Below are 21,581 nucleotides of genomic sequence, written 5' to 3'. Positions count from 1 at the left end.
CATTATGTAACACTGTTTGGGTGGCTTTCCCTCGCTATTGCATGCTAATGGGTTAGCTGGGTTTGCACTACTTTGCAGCTTTGAGAATGAAGTCATTTCTGAAACCAGTGACCTAATGCTTGCAAAGTTAAATATGGACACCCACTTTGTGCTTTTTATCTTGCAATTCATAGCATGGACGCCTATGTTGACTGGGCAGTGATGCATGAATCCTGATTCAAAGTTGGATCTGATGCAAATGCTTTAACTTAAACAGCGTGCAAGTCACAAATGCTCATGTACTACAACAGAAGCAGAGAGTCTGAGTCAGTTTCTAGGCATATGGATGACCTCAGGGGTACCCATGGCTCAGTTGAAATTCTTGATTCAGGAACTCATGTGGAAGTTTGTGTCTTTTGTGTCATTTCTCCAATCTTCCTCCCCTTCCCTTGTCTAATAATGACCCAGCAGTTTACCTGTCATTAAACCTCCTCAGGATTATCTAAAAAAGTATAGATTTACCTCTGCCAGCTCACATATATAATTGGTGGCTCTAATCTAGCTTCTCAGAAAGTGTGGTTGGACAGGGATATACAGATTACATCACCAGGTAGAATTCATACTGCTTTAAAAAGGGTTTGGACTGGCAATTGACATTGTCCTGGCTCTCTGACACACAATCTAGGTAGTATGATGGATTTAAAGCAAGTTGGCCTGAATCGTGTGATGCCTGTAATGTGTGTTGGTTTGTCTCGCCAGACAAAGCAGTGCAATATCCTTGCATTCATTGTATATACACTGAAGACGTTCTAGATAGAACATATAATTTTAAGTGCATATGGCACACGTATTAAAACGTGTTCACTTCAACCCACAAATGTTGATTTCTCAGTATGGGAGCTAATCAACACCTCACTTCTAGCAGTGAAACATCCAAGATGTGGAGCTCAATTTGGTTAATGAATGGCACCAAATGCAGTCTCCTTTGCCAGACATGTGTAAATCAGCCAAGCTAAATCTTTTTGATCCTGCCACCAGTGAAATCCTGAAGACAAGAGTACAGGTTTCAGATTCATAAACCGTCATGCAAAATGATACCCATTAAGGTTCCCTCAGCTGCGCACAAGCCCTAGACAGAAGGAACTATGCACTCAGGCCTCTAGCAAGCACCTGAACTGTTTTGACATTCCAAAACTCATTTCCCCACCACAAAGGGATCCCAAGAAGCTTGATCTTTGAAAACAGAGACGGATGAAAGCCAAAAACAATGAGTGACTACATTAAAATGATTGTACATGGACACAAACACTTCCAGTTTTGATGTTGGCCATAAACTTTGTAAAGTCTCAAGGCCTTATTGCTAGCAGACTATAGCAAGGCTGTCGTTTTGACCCAAAGATTTTGTTCTCTCTTGGGCAAAAAAAAAAGGATAAAAACTGTGGACTGCATTGTTCCAAGCAAAGAGCATCATAATGTGTGTGGCACTGGTATAAATGTTTTAAATGCTTTAATATTTCTGGATCTGACACAGATAGAGGATAGAAGAATAATAACCCACAACCTTTCATGGACATATAAGGAAAATATAGTTTCTAGTTAACTAAAGGTCGACCAATATAAGATTTTCTCTGGCCGATGCTGATATTTAGAAATGAGGGCAGCTGATGGCTATTTAGCTTAGTGAATGAGCATAAAAAAAAAAAACTGAAACTGACGAACTGTCATTCTTGCCATTTGTCCCTGAAACTTAGCAGACATGATTTAAAAATAAGATACATTAAGCTAAAAATAAGCTAAAAATAAGCTGGGTTAGTCGTGGCATTTTTTGGTGTAAAGGCTGCATGCTTTATACAGTATATTTACAGTTGTAGCGGTTCCGTTTTTCCTGATTTGATGCCGAAAACAGACTACTGCCACCTGCTGGTATGAGAGAGTTATGACGGTTTGGTGTGTCATGTGTCTCCCTAATAATCGGTCGATGCCGATTAATTAAAAAAACCGGCCCGATTAATCGGCCGGCCAAACAATCGATCGACCTCTATTTCTAACTATTGCTACAATTGTTATATCGACTATAAATGGAAGGAGTAGAAGGTAGGTAATTGGTAGGTTTCTAATAAGAAATAATGTTCTTGTTAGTCTTTAGTGAAATAAAGATTTCTGAAGATATAATATGAATCAGATGATTTCTTATTTCTGATTCCCCAATGGAAATCTTCTTTCGGCTTCTCCCATTAAGGGTCGCCACAGCGGATCATCCGTCTCCACACCTCCCAGTCCTCTACATTTGCCTCTTTCAACCCAACTACCTGCATGTCTTCCCTCACCACATCCATAAACCTCCTCCTTGGTCTTCCTCCTCACCTCCTTCCTATTGGCATTCTCCTACTGATATACCCCATGTCCCTCCTCTGCACATGTCCAAACCATCTTAATCGGGTCTTTCTCACTTTGTCTCCAAAACGTCCTACATGCGCTGTCCCTCTAATAAACTCATTTTCTAATCCTGTCCATCCTCATCATTAGCAATGAAAATCTTAACATCTTCAGCTCTGCGACCTCCAGCTCCACCTCCTGTCTTTTACTCATGGCCACTGTCTCTAAACCATACAACATCACAGGTCTCACCACAGTCCAATAAACTTTCCCTTTCACTCTTACAGATACTCTTCTATCACAAATCACTCCTGCTATCACTCTTCTCCACCCACTCCACCCTGCCTGCACTCTTTTCTTCACTTCTCTAACACACTCTCTATTACTTTGCACTGTTTACGCCAGGTACCTGAACTCCTCCACCTTCTCCACCTCTTCTCCCTGCATATATCATTGTCTATTAAACTAGTGACTTAATTATAATTGCATTTATCATATTATAAAGTGTAATATGGAAAATTAGCTCTTTTATCACTTTTATCTGTTCCCTACTACTCCAGACCAAGAAAAAAAAGCGTAGTTAACTATTTGTGCTATGATGACTGTGCATGATACAGATGCTGTAATTTATTCATTCAGGGTTATTGATTTTAATCGTCTGAATACTCCAAGCATCTAAAGCATAATAGCACTAAGAAAAGGCACATAATTTGCTTCTTTGCTGTTTACCATCATCTATTGACTGTTATTAAAGTAATATTCCTGTAATGTAGTTGTACATAGAAACATTTAAATTTGTAAAGTCATTTAAGACCTATTGTGTAAATTGTCATATGTCATATTATTTAAAATTCCAATAAATTCAATACATTATTTTGATCAAATTGGTTAGGATTTAAAAAAGAGGAAACATGCTGTTTGTTAAGATTCAATAACAATCAAGGGTTCAGGCAGTGAAGCTGCAAACAATAATGGCAATGAACTAAATTAATTCAAATATGAATACATGGGTGAGGAACCCATCCAGAAATAATAATAATAATAATAATAATAATAATAATAATAATAATAATAATAATAATAATTATAATAATAATAATAATAATAATAATAATAATGATATAAAAAAAAGGCAAATACAAGCCAATCGTGGTATCTGCAAGCTCTGATGAGCGCTCCATGAGCAAACCCTGAATTATGCCAGACAGTTAATCGTTCACAGAGTTAAAGCAATACATTTGAGCCAGGTCATACCTTGTCAGCAATGTGACATGCTGGTCCTGGGTAAGCCTGCCAAGGTGCCATGTTCATAGTTATGTTCTGCTGACCTTGTAGAACATCAGCCACGTAGAACATCATTAAGGGGACGAGCATAGAATTCATTAGGTTTACCCAGCAGTGTCAGATTTATTGGTCGACATGGCTCCAATTTGCTCGTAGTTAATCCCAGTGTGTTTAAACATTCCTCACGCTGATGAAGACAAACTCAGTTTATAGGGGTTTTAGTGCGCTCTTGCATGCTTGTGATACATTTGCTAAAAAAAAATGGAAAATGCTTCTTTCATTTTGGAAAAGGCCAAAGATTTTAGCCATGAGTCATGAGCTGTTCTAGTCATCTGGTCGACCTGAGCCCAGAACATCCCACTACAATCAGTGTGTCCTTGAGCAGAGCAATTGGGGGTCACACCTGTTCTGTGACTGTGAATAAAAATGTTTAAATTTTGTTTAAAGAAACAACCATAATAATAATGGCATTATTATTATTATTATTATTATTATTATTATTATTATTATTATTATTATTATTATTATTATTATTATTATTATTATTATTATTATTATTATTATTATTGCCTTTCTCCATTTTATAAATTTATTACCCATTTATTACCCAAATGCAAGCAAATAGTTAGAGGATATCGCCACTTGGTGGCAGCAACACACCAAAGCATAAAAAAGGACATCGCACAAGCTTAAAAACAGCTTTAACCATTAGGGGTAAATCGTACAATTTTGATATTTAATAAAAAACATCACTAGTCCGTAGCTCTAGTATTCACAGAATTCATTCTGAGAACCTAATTAAAGGTCTTTAGCAGATCTATTGCAGTATAAATATACACTATATTGCCAAAAGTATATGTTCACCTGACTTTCCTGCTATATGGGGTTCTTTTCTAAACTGTTACCACAAAGCTGGATGAACTCAATTGTATCAGACGTCTTTAAATGTGTTATAATGAAATTTTGCATTCACTTGAACTTGGAAACTCAAACCTGTTCCAGCATGGCAATGCCCCTGTGCACAAAGTGATCTCCTTGAAGATATGGTTTAATTGGAATGCTGACTGCAAACCAGGCCTCCTCATCTCACCTACATTAGTACCTGCCTTTTATATTTGTTAGCCTGTTGCAGCAGCTCTCTCCAAAATTTCCCCACTGTGGGATGAATAAAGGTATATCTTAATACCCTTGTGGCAGGAGAACACAAATATCCATAAGCACACTCTAAGATCTAGTGGAACAGCTTCCCAAAAGATTGACTGGAATTATAAGAGCAAATTGGGACTAAATGTGGAATGCAATGCTCAAAATCACATACCAGACTTATGACCTGGTGTCCCAATACTTTTGGCAAGATAGTGTATTTATGCTTAATATAAGCATGATAATAGTCCAATTAAAAGTGAAATATGTTCTGCTACACCTGCGCTGTCTATAATTCATGATAAGATGCACATTAGCTAGTGCACAAAAAGCAAAAACATTTTCAAAATCACATAAAACAGGACATTGTGAAAGGAGGTTATGTAAAGCGCTTATAATGTACTAGAGAATGAAACGTGTAACACTACACTATTTAGTTAGGTTATTTTCAATTGTTTATTTTTGACAATAAATCTGACGCATAAACTGCTAAGAAAATGACTAATAATTTAAAAGGCTTTTTTTGGAGGAAGGTTAAAATGCTTCTCTTTGTACTTTGGATGAAAAATTTGCATCATAATGTGTTGTTCATTATACAGAATCTCTGCGTGTCTAAAGACGTATTCTCCTTTTAATGGCTTCAGTTATAAGGCTGTTTTATTCTAAAACAGTTTGCTTGTCAACTATTATTTGTATCTCTGTTGAGATTCTTGTTTGCTGGAATTGCAAATAACGTTTGAATGTTGAAATATTGATTTAAATTTGTTGCACGTTATGTATTTATGTATGTATGTATGTATGTATGTATGTATGTATGTATGTACAGTATGTATGTATGTATGTATGTATGTATGTATGTATGTATGTATGTATGTACAGTATGTATGTATGTTGGTATGTATTTATTATTTTAATTTTGCTCATTTTCCAAAATTATAATTACTGGTGTTTTCAGCCTAGTTTTGCAGCTAGTAGGGCTAGGCTCTGTGTAAAGATTGACCGATTTCTAAAGAACAATAAATTAAAATAAATTTGACGTTGTCAGGATGTTAAGAATGAATACAAATTGATGTGCAATCTGTCATTACCAAGCTCTGTATTGCTTTAAAATTGCATTAAAAGGCCGCAGTGTTAGTGTTTTTCGGAAAAAGTGTTTGCATTAAAAATCTCACAACAGCATTTATTATGCGAAAAAGCCCTTTTAAATCCTCAACATGTTCTCTGTCACATGCTACTTCTCACTATTTCATTGTTATGCTCAATGTCATTGTCACCTGCTGAGTGTGCATGAATGGTCTGATAATCTCTCAGCCCTTTTCCTTCACAATTCTTTCCAATGCATTCAGATCACACTGTATAGTTTTCGATTACAACACATTTTTTACAGTGTGCTCATGTTAAGAGCATAATTATAATGTTAATCACACTAACTCACCATTTGTGCAGTCCTACTTAAACACCTGGTTGCATCTATTCTCAATTAATGTCCTTTACCCACATGTTGCATCTTGAAAACACCAGTGTCTGTCAATTACATTCGGCCTTTATACATAATGCAACATCATCTGCTCTGAATGCAAAGCAGTTTTAAGTACCCTGACTGCTCACATCAGAATCTGTGTAAATACCAGTTACCAGCTTTTAACTTAAACAATTTGTATGCGAGCATCAGTAACTTGAACATGTAAGATACCATTTCTGTGAAAGAATCTTTGGTCATCTTTGAATCATGGCACCAACAGAAAATGCTCAAAAAGTCAAAGACTAAAAGGTTATTTTGGTAATAGATTTTTTAGAGAATCACGTTTTTTCTGAAACAGGGGGTTCTCAAATGTTTACCTTTCATTTAAACTATAAACTAAAATGTACAGACCTTGTCAGTAAATTGTAATTTTGTTGTTTTAATTAATGTCACTCATTATATGTGTACTGAGTATTTACTGGTAATATTAGTAACATTCTGTATTTACTGGTTTTTATTCCTGAAAACATTTAAGATGTTTGTATTATTTATGATTTATCAATTCCAAGAACTTAATAATAAATAATTTGATAATCCTAGGTTGTGATTCACATTAATACTACTGCTATTACTACTCAGTTGGTTTTGTATAAATGCAGAGTCAGCAATTTAAGAGCTGTCTATATTTTAAATTAAATTACTGTGAATTATCCCAACCGTAGTTCTTCCTTTTCCCGTTATTAATTATATAGTGAATCCTGCTCCTGCTGTTGTTTCAGTAGATTGCAAAAGATTAATAATGTTTCAGAAATATGGTGGATGTTGTCAAATCAGGCTCCACTTTAAACTCGGTTTTCCAACCCGGATTACTGTGATGATCTTTTTTTACTCTGATACTTTAGTTTGTCCTGTATTGTCTTTGTGTAAGCCAATCGCAACAACCTTTGTTTTTTGAATACTGTGAATACACTGTTGTTAGTGAGTCTCAGAAAAAATCTGATTCAGCCTTTTATAGAAAAAAATAACCTTGATTCAACTCTGCCACTGGATTTCTAAACTTTAATTTATCTCCAAGGTTCTTGAGAAAGCTGTGCCCCAGCTCTTACACGTGTTAAAGAAAAATAATCTCTTTTTAATACATTTCCATCAGGTTTTGTAAAATATTTGTTATTTAAAATGCATTACTTAAGGCAGCAAATGATATCTTGATGAAGAAAGCACTCATTAGTTTTTGATAAGATCGATCATGGCATTCTTTTAAATCACTGTTAGGCACTGCCCTGAAGTGGTTTGAGTCATATTTGTCATAAAGAAAATTTTTTGTGAGAATATAAATCTTTATTTAAAACCCAAAATTTTAGTGTATTGCATCGCTTCTTAGCCCAGTTCTACTTTTGATGTACACTATATTGCCAAAAGTATCGGGTCACCTGACCTTTCCTGCTATATATGGTTCTATTTCAAATTGTTACCACAAAGCTGGAGGCACACTATTGTTCAGGACGTCTTTAGATGCGCTAAAATCACATTTTGTATTCACTTGAACTTTGAAACCCAAACCTGTTCCAGCATGGCAATGCCCCTGTGCACAAAGTTTACATGCTTTGGAGAGGAAGATCTTGAGTGGCCTGCTATAGAGATCTGATCTCATCCCTACTGAACACCTTTGGGAAGAAATAGATCGCTGACTGCATCCCAGGTCTCCTCACCTACATCAGTACCTGCCTTTCGTAAAAACTTGTGGCTTATGAACACAAATATTCATAATCACACTCCAAAATCTAGTGGAACATCTTTCCAGAAGAGTAGAGGGAATTATAAGAGCAAATTGGGAATCACACAGATTTATCTTTCTTTGAAACAAACTGGTATTGCTGAGCTTGATAGTCTTTTAGATATCTATTGTAGCTAGCCAGTACTAAACAAGAGAAAACATCTCACAGCTTAATTTAAAATAAAAGTAAAATTGTTTGTATTGGACCATATCAAAATATTAGACATTTTGGGCATATGCACCCAAGCACTTTATTAGGATCAGTATATAATACAGGGTTGGGCTTTCTTTTATTTTCAAAAACAAGGATTTGTGGATTCCACAAATTTCCACTTTGATGATGTGAATCTCTTGCTTCACTACATCAGATTTGGTCATTTGGAAGGCCACTAAAAAACACTGTCATCACATTTCATCCAAATTTCTATTCACACCTGCTGTAGAGCTCTGACTCCAAACTTTAGTAGAACATCTTCCCAATAGAGTTGAGGTTATTGTATCAGCAAATGGATGGATGGATGGGAATGGGGTGTTCAAAAAGCAAATACACATCTTATGGTCATGTGTCCACAAACATTTGTCCATACATACAACTAACGATTATTTTCATAATCGATTAATCAGATTTAAAAAAATATATAGATTTTTGCTTATTATAACTATATAAAAACCTAATTCACGGTGGTTATGCATAAAAATTTACTTAAAAAAGCCAAAAGCCACATATTGAGTTTGACTATCTTTAATTTTGACTTTTAGAATTGAAAGCTTATAGTGACTGCTTGTAGAGAAATCCATGGGGGATTTTTCCTTTGAACAAATTCACTCATTCTGGGGTGAAGAAAGAATGAAAGAAAACAGCATTTGAGTATGAAAGGTGAAGCAAATTGTGTAAATCAACATTTGTATTGTATTTTGCAGATTGCAGGTTGACAACCATGCTTAAAAAAATAAATATAAAATATAATACAACATTGTTTTAACAATTCTTGTAAAAAAAAAAAATACACAGATATTTTGTAAGTTTGTGAAGATATAAGCATCTAGAATATACAATTAATTGCATTTTGTATAATAATTAAATGACATACATAAATTAAATATAAACAGATAAGTTACTGTTGTAGTAGACAAATGCTATAAAAAAAGAATTGATATATATAATAATAAGCTGAAAACAGTGACTAAAAATTTAATCGTTTACTGCTGCTGTTATTTGCTGCTTTTAGATTTAGTGTTTGTTTGCACCGTTTTAATTGAATCCATCACTACTGTATGTTGTGAGCGAGCTGATTGTGCAAACTGATGCTCGCGAGTCACGACAGGACAGATGTAGTTCGACTGTCCCAAAGTTACAACAGTTTACTATAACACTTCATTAAACTAAACCATTTGCACATGATTTGCACATTTTGCTCACCGTGCTGATGTTTCACCTTCACCCATGACATCTGTGTTTTCTTTTCATGTATTCATGCATCACTGTGGTACTTCCATGCCAAACCAACTCCGCTTTGCATAGCTTCCAGGTACATCTTTCTTTGTTGTGTTTAATATAAAATGCTCCCAAATACCTTGGGTGACTTGAGACCCACACTTTTTCTTGTTGCTGGTTGACCCTGTACTCCCCATTTTCCCAAGCAGCTGTGTTATCTTCACGTCTCAATAAACCGTAAATTGAGCAGTACAACTAATCGATAACGGCATTCGTTAACAATGAATTTGTATATAATTTAAATTTTTCATGCTTGAAATCCATTATGAAAAAATATTTTTTCCTTCATCTCACTCACTCACTCACAAACTCACACACACACACACACACACACACACACACACACACACACACACACACACACACACACACACACACACACACACACACACACACACACACACACAATCCTATTTTCTGTACAGATTATTTAAAACAATATAAATTAGATACTCTAGAGGTTAGTATACATTACTTTTTAGTACACCTACCTTGTAGCTACAATCACCTACTCAGGTAAACCTATCTTACCTGTGCATTTTGTAGGAGTGCAGCTACTCACATTAGCTCTAATGTTTCACCGCACACATTGTAGAGCAGAAATTACATAGATGTTGGTCCACTCTACATATATCAGCTCTTATATCTGTACTGTCTGTTTCTTTTCATTGTGTTCCAGTGTTTTTAGTTTATGAGACAGTTTCAACTTGCGTATTCAGAGTAGTCAAGCTGCTTAGCTGGTTTAATTAAGTATAAGCTAATTACACAGCTCACTGCTTCAGAAACACAGAGTGATGATATGCAGTCTGTCTATGAGAGTTATGGTTATCAGAGTGCTCACTTTGCACAAATAGCCTTACTTATTTATTTGGTATGGGATGAAAGATTTCTCCATCTTCTGTGTTTCAAGTGGAACACCTGATGCAGTATGACCACACACAGATTCACACGCTCATACGCACATTGTTGCCACACAAAGCAATTCGGGCCACATAAATCCAGTGGTGAAAAAATACATTTATTGGAGTCCATGGGGAATGTAGAAAAAAGTTGATGGAGGTTGTTTGCTTTGCTTACAGTATCACTGGAATATTCTGATAAACACACATACACACAATCCCAAATACATACATGCTTGTGCACAATAGTACACCGTCAGCAGTTTAGTAATGTTCTCCAAAATGGTACAGATAGTTCAACACAAACTCTCTGAAGAGCAAAGCTGACCACAGTAATCAGGATTTGAGACAGATTTGATTTAAAGACAGCATAGTGAGTCTTTTTTATGCCAGATTTCCTATTTTTTCCAGTTTGACACACTGATAGCAAAATGACACACATGCCTTTCAGACGTCCATCTACTACTAATAATGTTCCACTATTAACGTCCAGAAAAGGGGTCTGAAATAAATAGGAGCAAGGTTACTAAAGATGGCCATGGCTATAATGAATTGTTTATCCTGTTTTTCAGGATCTGAGAAAATAAAAAGGTGCATCAGAACAAACAGGAGACAACAGATTTGGCATCCGGATTTCCACAGGATGGGCAAAGCTATTTTCTCTTTTTCAATCAATGTGATAAACTTGCATTGCACATGACTGATCCATATATTACAGCAAGTAGGCTTCTGGTTGAACCATTTTTTTCTGAATGGAAGAAGTAGGTTATAAAATATAGTCTGAGCAAGAGAACATTTTTATAATGAAATGCAAAATTCAAATAAAGGAGCTTACACTGAACATTTCCTTGAACATAGATGATAATTTCCTGAGTCTAAAACCCCGTCTTCCCCAAGAGGAGCAGTTAGACTCCTGCTGTGAGCAATTTTTTTTTTTTGCCTGTGAACCATCTGGGTAAATTAAGAAATTGGTTTTGGATTGTCTTTTTTTTGTTTAGGATTTTCTATATAAAAAGGCAAAATGAGTTAAAGTACTTAAATTTGCTTGACCTTCAATTTAACAAAGAGGGAAAAAGCGAGGAGTAGTTTCATGAAATATGCAATTGTCACCATTCATAGAAACATCTTTCTTATAGCTCACAGTGTATTCGCATGTTCCACAAATCATCTGTGACAGAGATGCATTAAAAACAATCAATTACATACCAAAACTCAGATACTGAGCAATAGCCAAAATATAGATAATAAAATAAAATGGATACTCCAGTTATTGGAAATATCTTATTTATTTCATACTTTTTAAAATTTATGTTTGTTGAATAGGTCCATATTTTGAACCACTGGTGATTAGTGAACGAGAGTGACAGCCAGCATTAAAAGAAATGGCTGAGATTTGTTAGAGGTCATCACCCAAGCCAAATATGATTCTTATTTTTATATTGTATAGAAATAAGATTCATACTAGAAATCAAGTGATGATTTTGAAATGATCTTCTTACTTCTATGTCAAATGTTGAACAAATGAAGTGTGTGAGCACACTAAGCACCACTGGCACATACTGCCACATACTGCATGGCAGTCTAGAATGGGCCAAAAATAATTTACATTTTAAAACTGGATTTAAAGATAATCAGTACTGTACTATTTTACTATATTCTTACTGACTACTTTATTAGAAAAATCTGCACACCTGCTCATTCATGCAATTATCCAACCAGAGTACAAGCCAAGAGCTTCAGTTTATGATCAAAGCAAACATTGTGATGGGGGTAGGTGGGTTTGATCTCAGTGACTGTGACTACAGCATGGTTGTTGCTGGAATTTTCATTAAGTCTCTAGAATTTAAACAGATTCGTACAAAATAAACAAAACAACATTGGGTAAGTAGCATAAACTCTTTGCTGACAAAAGAGAGGTAAAAGGGTAAACGACCAGACTGATAAGCAACGGTAATTCAAACACCACTTTGTACAACTGTGATGTGCAGAAAAGCAGCTCAGAATGTACAACACATTGAACTGCAACAGTAGAAGACCACATCGAGGTCCAGTCCCGTCAGTCAAGTAGGAAAATCCAAGGGCAGAGGGTGTACAGGCTGACTGAAACTGGATAGTTGAAGACTAGAAAAAGACCAGCAGTTTGAGTTGATTTCCTGCTCACCACAGCTGTAAAGATAGTTATTGTGTTATTTTAATGTTTCTATTAGAGAGATTCTGCTCTTATAAACAAACTGCAAAGGCATTATTCTATCTTTGGAACAACTGCCAAGTACACACACACTGACACACACACACACACACATATATATATATACACTATTCTGTGTAAACTCTATAGACTGCTAAATAAAAAGCCCAGGAAAGTTTCAGAAATATTAAAACGAGTCTGTCTGGCACCAGCAAACTATCTACAGTCAAAGTCACTGAGAAGACATTCTAATCTTGATTTTACTGGCTCTTGAATCTCCATGATTAGAACTATCGCTGTGCTGCCACATTGATTGGATACCAGCATAAATGTTCCAGTATATAGATGTTCCTAATAAAGTGAATGGTGAGTCTTAATAAGTAAATTCTTCCATGTTTTATTTCTCAGCAGTGGTTAGTTTGGGTACTCCTACTGACTAATGGACCTTTGATATGTAATTGTGTTAGTTGGTCTTCTAGCACCAGAGAGTAATATGATAGGATTGTTCTACACACATCTTGATGATCGGAAAATTTACCACAGTAACTGTATAACTAGTACAGATCTGCAGAAAAACAGACAGTCTCATTTTTTTAGTTTGCACACTAAATAGGGCAAAAAGAACTCAGACAGAACTAGGTCTGTTTTTTAGTCTGTAGTGTATTGTACTAAGTATTAGCTGTTGTTCACAGTTTACAGTAAGCATGATTGTTAAAGTGACATGAAAACACGGATGAGTTCAAATTGCTGGTGATGTATTCATGTATTTGGACACTTGGAATTTATTCAAAGTGCTTTTCACTTTACTTGTGTTGCACAGTTTGAGCACTGTCAATAACACTTTTATTTAATAACTTAGATCTCGTTAGAGTATAATTCGGTATCTTACGAAATAATTATTTTCACCAAACACTAAATTGATTGCATTTGCAGAAGGACATACACAAAGTACATTCAAGTGCACTCGCACATACGCAAAACCCATTCGCACAAAAAGTCACACTCAGATAATGTTTGTTATCCTGTAGTGATCAAATTAGCTTTGTGGTAAAAGGTCGAATCCGGACACAGAGCATGACCCCAATCTGGCAGCCAGTGTCAAACAACATTTCCCTTTTCCCGAAAAATCAGGTCCATGTAACTTTTGTGGCCATGTGGCATTTCCGTAAAATTAACAAAAAAAGAAAACAAACCTGAAAAGAAGGATTTGTAGTAATATTAAAACAGATAAGAATTTTTTTTAGAATGTCTGGTACGTTTTTAAATCCTAGAGTAGGTGGTTAACTGCGCATCGAGCCCTTAACTACACGGTAGTTTCATTCTTCCAGGGTCCAGTGCGTATATTCCCTGTGCTGTCAGATGTGTACAGGTGGCACTCATGTCCACTTCCTTTGAGAAGCCCGTTCTGATTGGGTACACACTGTGGGAAGGACTGTCTGCGAGGGTGCATCTCAACATGGCCGTGACACGGCACTGCGAGCTCATCCTCGGCCAGCTTTCCACAGCCGCAGAGGAGGGTTCCTGGCTCCCTGCTTTCAGCATGGCACAGGGGTGAGGGCAGGATCTCTGCCTTAGTACAGCATGTGGGCAGATGGCCTACTGCACCATGGCACAGTGGAGTGTCATGGTGAGAACATGCATGATGCCACTCCCGGTGCTCATCTTGGGCCAGATGGCAGATGTGACCCTGGCGTTGACAAGTACTATGCGGGCTGTCTGTGGGCGAGCTGTGTCCACTGCCTGCATCTGCACTGGCTGGAAGATGGAAAGCCAGCTCTCTCTCTCCAGCTGGTGATGCCCGCTGCCTTCCTTTAGTCCTGCCTGGTTTCAGGCAGCTGTGTAGGTGAATGGGCCGCTCTTCCAGCAACTTCTCTGTGTGCAGAGCTGAGCAACAAGGGTTTACAGGACTCACAGGGGTCAAGCAGGTAACGTGGTTCTGAGCCTGCAGGTTACTGAGCTTACAAAGGCCGTGTGAGTGTGTGTGGCTAAGGACAGATTTTCCTGTGCAGGGTGAGTCCAAGTGGCAGTGATCGTGCCCATGCCCATGCCTGTGTACATCCCCATTAATATTGACCTTAGGGCGCCCATGGGCATGTCCATGCCCCTGACAGGTATTAGCTTGGTGACCAGGACAACAGGCACACCAGCAATGCCAGACATCGTCACGCTTAGCGCAGTGATGAATCAGCACAAAAAGGCCCAGGGTGACCGAGCATGCTCCATACAGACAGCTGAATATCATGTCCAGGAAATGAGCCTGAGACACAGCCAAAGCCCCAAAGGTCCATGTGGCTAAGAACAAAAACAGTGTGAATGCAGCGCTCCTTAGTTGGGCCTTGAATGAGTGCTCATTTGCAAGTAAAGATGGGTTGATCAAGCCAGGGCAGCCGGCATGGCAGCGCGTCCCATCACCTCCTTGCATGCCAGGTTCACCTTGATGGTGGCAGTGGGGCACATCGGCAACAGAAAGTCTCTGCTGCTCCTCAGACAGCACCTTTAGCTCATATTTCCTTTCTGGGTGTTTACGCAACTGGATGAAGGTGCACAGGAAGTAAACACAAGTCATCAAGACGATGAATGCCACAGGTCCATAGAAAGCCCCAAGACTAGGTTCCCATGCCATCCAGCAGCTGCAATGGAAAAGTAGTATAATTACCCACAAAAGTTATACCACCCATAGCACAAAATAACTTTAAAGCACATCAGTAATTGAATAAAATCACATCAGACAAAATAAAGAGAAAAACACCAACTGAAGCTATGTATAGAAAAAATATTTATAGTATGTTGCTGCACCAGAGACATTTTGAATATTGTGCACAACACAAATAAATAATTTGCTTACTATGGAGTTTGCTCTCCGCTGCCATAATTTTCTATGTTGATGGCAGCTGTGATGCCACAGATAATGAAGGGAATTCCTCCACCGATTAAATAAAACCTGCAGAGACACAAAGGCAGAAACGTGTGAAAAAAGAATTAGAGATCATACAATAGAACATGACTTCCTCGACTTGCTCTCAATATGTTTGAAACAGTTTGAGAACTTGCTTGCATTTAGATACAGAGAATATATAGTGTAAAGGTAATCCAGCCATTAGGGTTGCACAAGCCAGTGCACTTTTTAGTGCTGGTCCCAAGCCCGATAAATGGGCAGAGTTGCGTTTGGAAGGGCATCCAGCGTAAAACATGTGCCAAATCAAATATACGGATCACGAATCAGAAGGTTTATGGATGAGGTGAGGGAAGACATGCAGGTAGTTGGTTTAAAAGAGGAAGATGTAGAGGACAGGGGGGTATGGAGACGGATGATCCGCTGTGGCGACCCCTAATAGAGGAATCCAAAAGAAGTAGAAGAAGAATATATAGTGTAAAGGTCCTTGTATGTGACAAATAAAGCTCAGTGAATACAGTTCACTACAGCTAGGATTTGAATTCAACTTCCACTCACATACTTTTTATTAGGTGATTAAATATGAATGGGTACAACTTTTTATCACAACATTAGTCTACATTTAATGGTCCAAAATAATTTCCTCAAGCATTTTTTCATATGTAGAAGCCCTTTCACGCTTTGCCAACTCATTCTTCTAAGCTCTCTCTCTCTCTCTCTCTCTCTCTCTCTCTCTCTCTCTCTCTCTCTCTCTCTCTCTCTCTCTCTCTCTCTCTCTCTCTCTCTCTCTCTCTCTCTCTCTCCTCTTTTTCTTTCTCCCCCACTATCTCACTCTCCACAAACCTTGTGAAATTCAATTAAGGTGAGTACTTGAGGGCATCTCATTAACAGTCCTGTCATACTTGACAGAGGCTTTTCTTCAAAGGCTTTTACCTCATCATAAACATTCATCACTCACACACTTTTATTGCTAAACTTGTGTGTGTACGATAAAACATGGAAAAAAAAAAGATTTGTGGGGTCCTTCCCCTGGTCCTTAACTTTACAAGCATTGATTTCAGTCACACTTTACTGCATTCAAAAAAGAAAGAAATCATCACAAAGACATGCCAACATCGCATAGACCTATTGTGTGTGAAGAAATGAATGCACACACACACACACACACACACACACACACACACACACACACACACACACACACACACATTTTTACTTCATACACTTGCCTACTATGAGAGCCTGTTCTCTGACCTTTGGTCTTTTCTTTGTACACATTAAATGCCTTTCCACTGAGACTTTAAGAGCCCTTATTTAGAATGCATACCAGAGACATAGCTTTTTTAGACCTAATATCAGTACTATCAATAACACACACACATACCGCCACTTACAACAGACACACTCCATTAGGAGGCCGTATGCGTCAGGCTAGTCTCTAATTAACATACAGTACATCTGTTGTAGGGCTGTAATACAATGACACTCCTTTGTATCTTGACTTTACACTGTACCAAATATCAGTCTCTGTATCTGTATTATGATTTATAATTCAAATTTGTTTTATATGAAACGATACCACTATGCTCCAGGTTATATAATAAACACTGAATAAAAAAACCTCTGATCTCTATCGACATCAGGCTAAAACTCAGCTAGAGCACGTGTTCATAATTGGTCTCGGTTCATGTTAAAAAATTACAATTTGTTAAGACCCATGCGATAAGTGCGCCTCCTAATCATATCTCGGTTTGTATCTATTTAGAACACCTTATCTGTTTATTTCAAGTAATGTATTCATATTCATATTTACATTCTTATTCACATGACAAAGGCAAAACCTTCCTTTGTTGTTTGGAGCATGTTGAACACTGAGTCTCTAGATGGTGAGAACACATTAATACATTCATTAGAAAAAACAACTACATCTTACAAATTGATGACCGGCCATGCTGATGCTCAAACACTTACCAGAGGTAGATACTTAAAGAACAGTGTAGCAGAGGAAGACTATGGCATTGGAATAGGGCACTCTGATAAGGCTGATATTGTGGTCTGGCCAATAAGCTACTTTGTCAAAGGGTTTCCATTTAAGAGTTTATGTGAGTGGCTTCTTGTGGGTGTGTTCATGTGTATTTATATATGAGTGCAACAGAGGTGAAGGTAATTGATTTGCCTCCAGTTGCTAGACTTTAGTGACTCTGTCTTGTGACAGCTTGCATTAAAGTCAATCACAGATGATCCACCCAGTGCCACAGTCATAACATTATCTGCTTTTAGATGTGCCCCTGTACTCATACACACATGTAAGCATGTATTGCAATACCTGCGAGGTGTTACATGTAATTGCATATTTGATTTAAATTGATTTAAATGAATTGTACATGGAACAAGAGAGGGAAAAGTCTAGATATATAGGCCCTTTCAGCAATGGTTGCTCTCTTTAATCCTGAAACTACATCTAAACCGACCCTTGGTACTGGAAATGACCCACGTGAGAGTGATGTGGTGTGATTTCAGATGTTGGAGGAAGGTTGAGAGTTCAAATCTAGATACTGCAAATCATCAGTGATGCAGACAGTCTAATTCTATTGATTCTAAAGGTGAACTGGATTTATATTTCATCTATGGTTGAGCCTCAGAAGTGACAGCAAGCTTTGGTTTCTACTCACAAGAGAATGCTGATTTAAATGCCACTCTGATTTATTTCCTTAAGACTGCAAAACTATCCACATTGATCAAACATGAGTACAAGCACACCAAATACCACTTTTAAAACTAAAAACTAATACGTGGAGTTTTTAGCTCAGTGGTTAAGGCATTGGACTTTGGATTGGAAGGTCACAAGTTCAAAATCCAACCACCACCAAGCTGCCACCTCTGAGCTCTTGAGCAAGGCCCTTAACCCTCCCCTGCTCAGTTGTAAGTCACTCTGGATAAGGGTGTCTGCCAAATGCCATAAATGTAAATATCAAATAATTTTGCAAGGAGAATTGGGTGCATTTCTGCTTAATTGGAATGAAAATCTTTTAGATGTACTCATACACACATGCAGGCATGTACTGCAATTCAGGCTGAAATGATTCCTTGAGTAACTCGAGTAATTCGAATAATAAAAATCATCGAGGCAAATTATTTCCTTCTATGCTTCGTTTAGTCCATTTAACTACACACGGAGCATTGTATTTCCCTGCGGACCATTATTATTGTCGCACCACCCACTAAACTCTGGAGCGTTTTGGACAGGTAACACACGCTGCAGAATGAAGAAATGGAGGAACAGGGAGAAAACAACGAGTGGCGAGGAGCAAGGGGCGAGGACAAGATTCATATGGAAGTCAGTTTTCGCCATATTAAAAAATAAAAAGTTAATAAAAAGCAATTCCGAACTTTTTTAGGCAGTCAGGCAGCGTCACCCCCTCTGTAGTGCCAGAAAGCTTTACACATTGCACATTAAGAATGAAATAGTCTACAATCAATAGAATTACATAGTATCAAACTAAGCCTCTGATCCCTGAGAGAATTACAAGAAATACCTCGGAACTGCGAGAAAAAAAAGTCGCAAATTGGCAAACTTTTTTTTATGTGTCGAGAAAAGGGGCTTCCATAGGATTCAGGCCAAAGAATATGACAGAATGTTTTTGAGGTTTGGGATCATTTTAAACTAAAATATAAAGAAAACACCATACAGTGCATTCACTTTTATCTGAAATAAATTTTTTTATTTATATATATATATATATATATATATATATATATATATATATATATATATATATATATATATATATATATATATATTTGTATTTGTATTAGCATTTGATGTAATATCGCAATTAAATGCACTAAATGGGTTTAGTTTTACAGATATTCTTGTATGAAATTTTAGCAATAATATGTTAATTTTTTTAAAAAATATAACAAATTACTTGTTAATTTTAAGAGACCTGTCTTATTTTTTCTTGCATATTTAGTATTGCTCTTTAATACAGAAAAGATACTTCATAACCAATTAATCGTTACAATAATCGTTAGAATACTTGATTACTAAAATTACCAATAGCTACAGCACTAGTTGGAATACCTGTGAGGTGTTACATACACACTAATAAAACAGAGCAAAAACAAATTGAGTGCGGGGCTCATATACATGACAAAGTGACTTTATAAATATGGACAATATGCAAAAGATCTGCCTGTGGAACCAATTACTGGTATATCCAAGGGTACATAGGGCAGAGAAACAATACTTATTAATATCCATTGAAACATGGTAAAGAGATTGGGTCTGATGATGTTTAATAATAAATTGACAGGAGTAATTGATACTAATAACGTCTGCTTTTGTCTGCTAAACAGAGGATGGTATCCAGAAGTGCCAGGAAGATTAGTTATATTTATATTATGCTGAATTATCCTGGCCAGACATGGCAAGTTTACAGTAAGGCCCTGCCCTATTTCCTTTGGGATAACATTTTATGAAGCATATGGCACAATAAGAGATTCACAGTCTCTAAAGCTATTGGGAGCCCTTTGAGAATCTACTGTCACATGGGGATTGAGAAGATCAGTACCAAAGTATATAGCAGTGTGAGATAAAGCTTAAATGGTTTGGTCTCGCAAGAGATGATGTGACATATTGGATATAGACAGAACCAGAATGAGATCAGCTACAAGAGAAAATTGTGTTGTGCCAAAATAGCCACAACTGGGCTCAAAGTGTAGATTTCTAAAACTGGTAAAAAACAGTATGTATTTTTAGGCATACAATGAGTATGTGTAGGATATGTTTAGACCAGAAATTCAGAGCTTGCTGAATTAGGTTTATGCCTATTGCAAAAGGTTAGTGCCTAATACATAAAAACAGTAGAGTGACTACAGGATTTTCCTGGAAGAGAGATGGGGAATCATTGACCCTATACAGCACTATCCAGTACTCATAATGTCTGCTACAAAAGTGAAAGCTTTTTTATTTATTCATTGTCCTTATAGCCTGCATCTATAGTATTTTTGTAGGTACTCTACTGGTCCAGCTTTGTAAAATAACATGCTTCTCTGAGTTGCTCTCAGGGTGTGAGGAGGTATAGGTATCAGTAAAAGGCTTAGCAAGATTATGAATAGAACTTTAGAAGCATGAAGAATTCAGATTAATATAACATTAGAGGCCAATATCACAGTACCCCCACTGCACCTGGGAATTTAAAATCATTAGTGGCACTGGGTCTAAAATAATCCACTAGCCGAAAATATGGAGAGAACAGTAGTTCTGTAGACTGAAATGCATATTTGATAAAGAGATTGAAAATGATTTACATAAATTGTGCATGGAACAAAAGAGCTAATCTCTCAGGGGAAATTCTAGTTATATATAGGCCTTTTCAACATTGGTGGCTCTGTTTTTCTCAAGAAATCTGTTTATAAATTTGATTAGTCAAGATAATCCTGAAACTACATCTAAACCAACCATTGGTATTGGAACTGACCCAATTAAGAGTTATGTAGTTTGATTTAAGGTCCCAGATGTTGGAGTTCAAATCCAGTTGCAAATTATCAGTGATGCAGACAATCAAATTCTACAGGTGAACTGGGTTTTAGATGCAGATGATACTTACTGTATACCAAATGACTATGCAAACAGATTTGGGTGCTTTCTGCAACTCTAGCCCTTTGTGAATACCATCACATAATTTTGCTTTAAACCCAATTTGTCCATGTCTGAAAACAAAAGTGTTTGATTGTTTTCCAGATTGCTACAGCCTATGTATGCAATTCAAGTTACAAAATTGCTGTTGATTTGATACCTTTTGTAGGGTCAGTTCCTCTACATAAATTTTCTGGTTAATAGTAGCTGAATTTTGTTTCCTACAGTTAGTCTGTGAGGATAGAACCAGCCGTTTTGCCAAACAGAAAAGCCTACTTCCCATTAGCAAACATACAAAGTAGGCTACTTTAGCAGACTCATTTGGGAAAGCTGTGGGTGAGCTGCCTGAAGAGAGGTCAACTCTGCTGGATCCTGTTAATAGGATGCCACACACCAGGGTGAAAATCTGAAGGGTTTACTGAAAAAAAAAAAAGTAAATAAAATTCA

General features: G+C 37.0%; 1 protein-coding gene across 3 annotated transcripts in view; it reads right to left on the bottom strand.

The window, feature by feature from the left end:
• Nucleotides 1-10,510: 10,510 nt before the first annotated feature.
• Nucleotides 10,511-21,581, bottom strand: part of adgra1b (adhesion G protein-coupled receptor A1b) — a 201,138-nt gene continuing 190,067 nt past the window's right edge. For 2 of the 3 annotated variants that reach the window (XM_083538296.1, XM_083538297.1), the window contains 2 exons: nucleotides 15,446-15,541; nucleotides 13,243-15,230 (listed from right to left, as the gene is read on the bottom strand). In XM_083538296.1, coding sequence (XP_083394422.1) covers nucleotides 13,904-15,230; nucleotides 15,446-15,541 — 1,423 coding nt within the window. In that variant the 3' untranslated portion in view covers nucleotides 13,243-13,903. Of the gene's footprint in view, nucleotides 12,729-13,111; nucleotides 15,231-15,445; nucleotides 15,542-21,581 lie in introns of those variants that run through there. The other variant, XM_083538295.1, reaches the window with a different exon arrangement.

This window comes from Silurus aristotelis, assembly GCF_946808225.1.
Source record: "Silurus aristotelis genome assembly, chromosome: 4".
NCBI classification, from domain to species: Eukaryota; Metazoa; Chordata; class Actinopteri; order Siluriformes; family Siluridae; genus Silurus; species Silurus aristotelis.
This window is presented reverse-complemented; position numbering and strand designations above follow the sequence as displayed.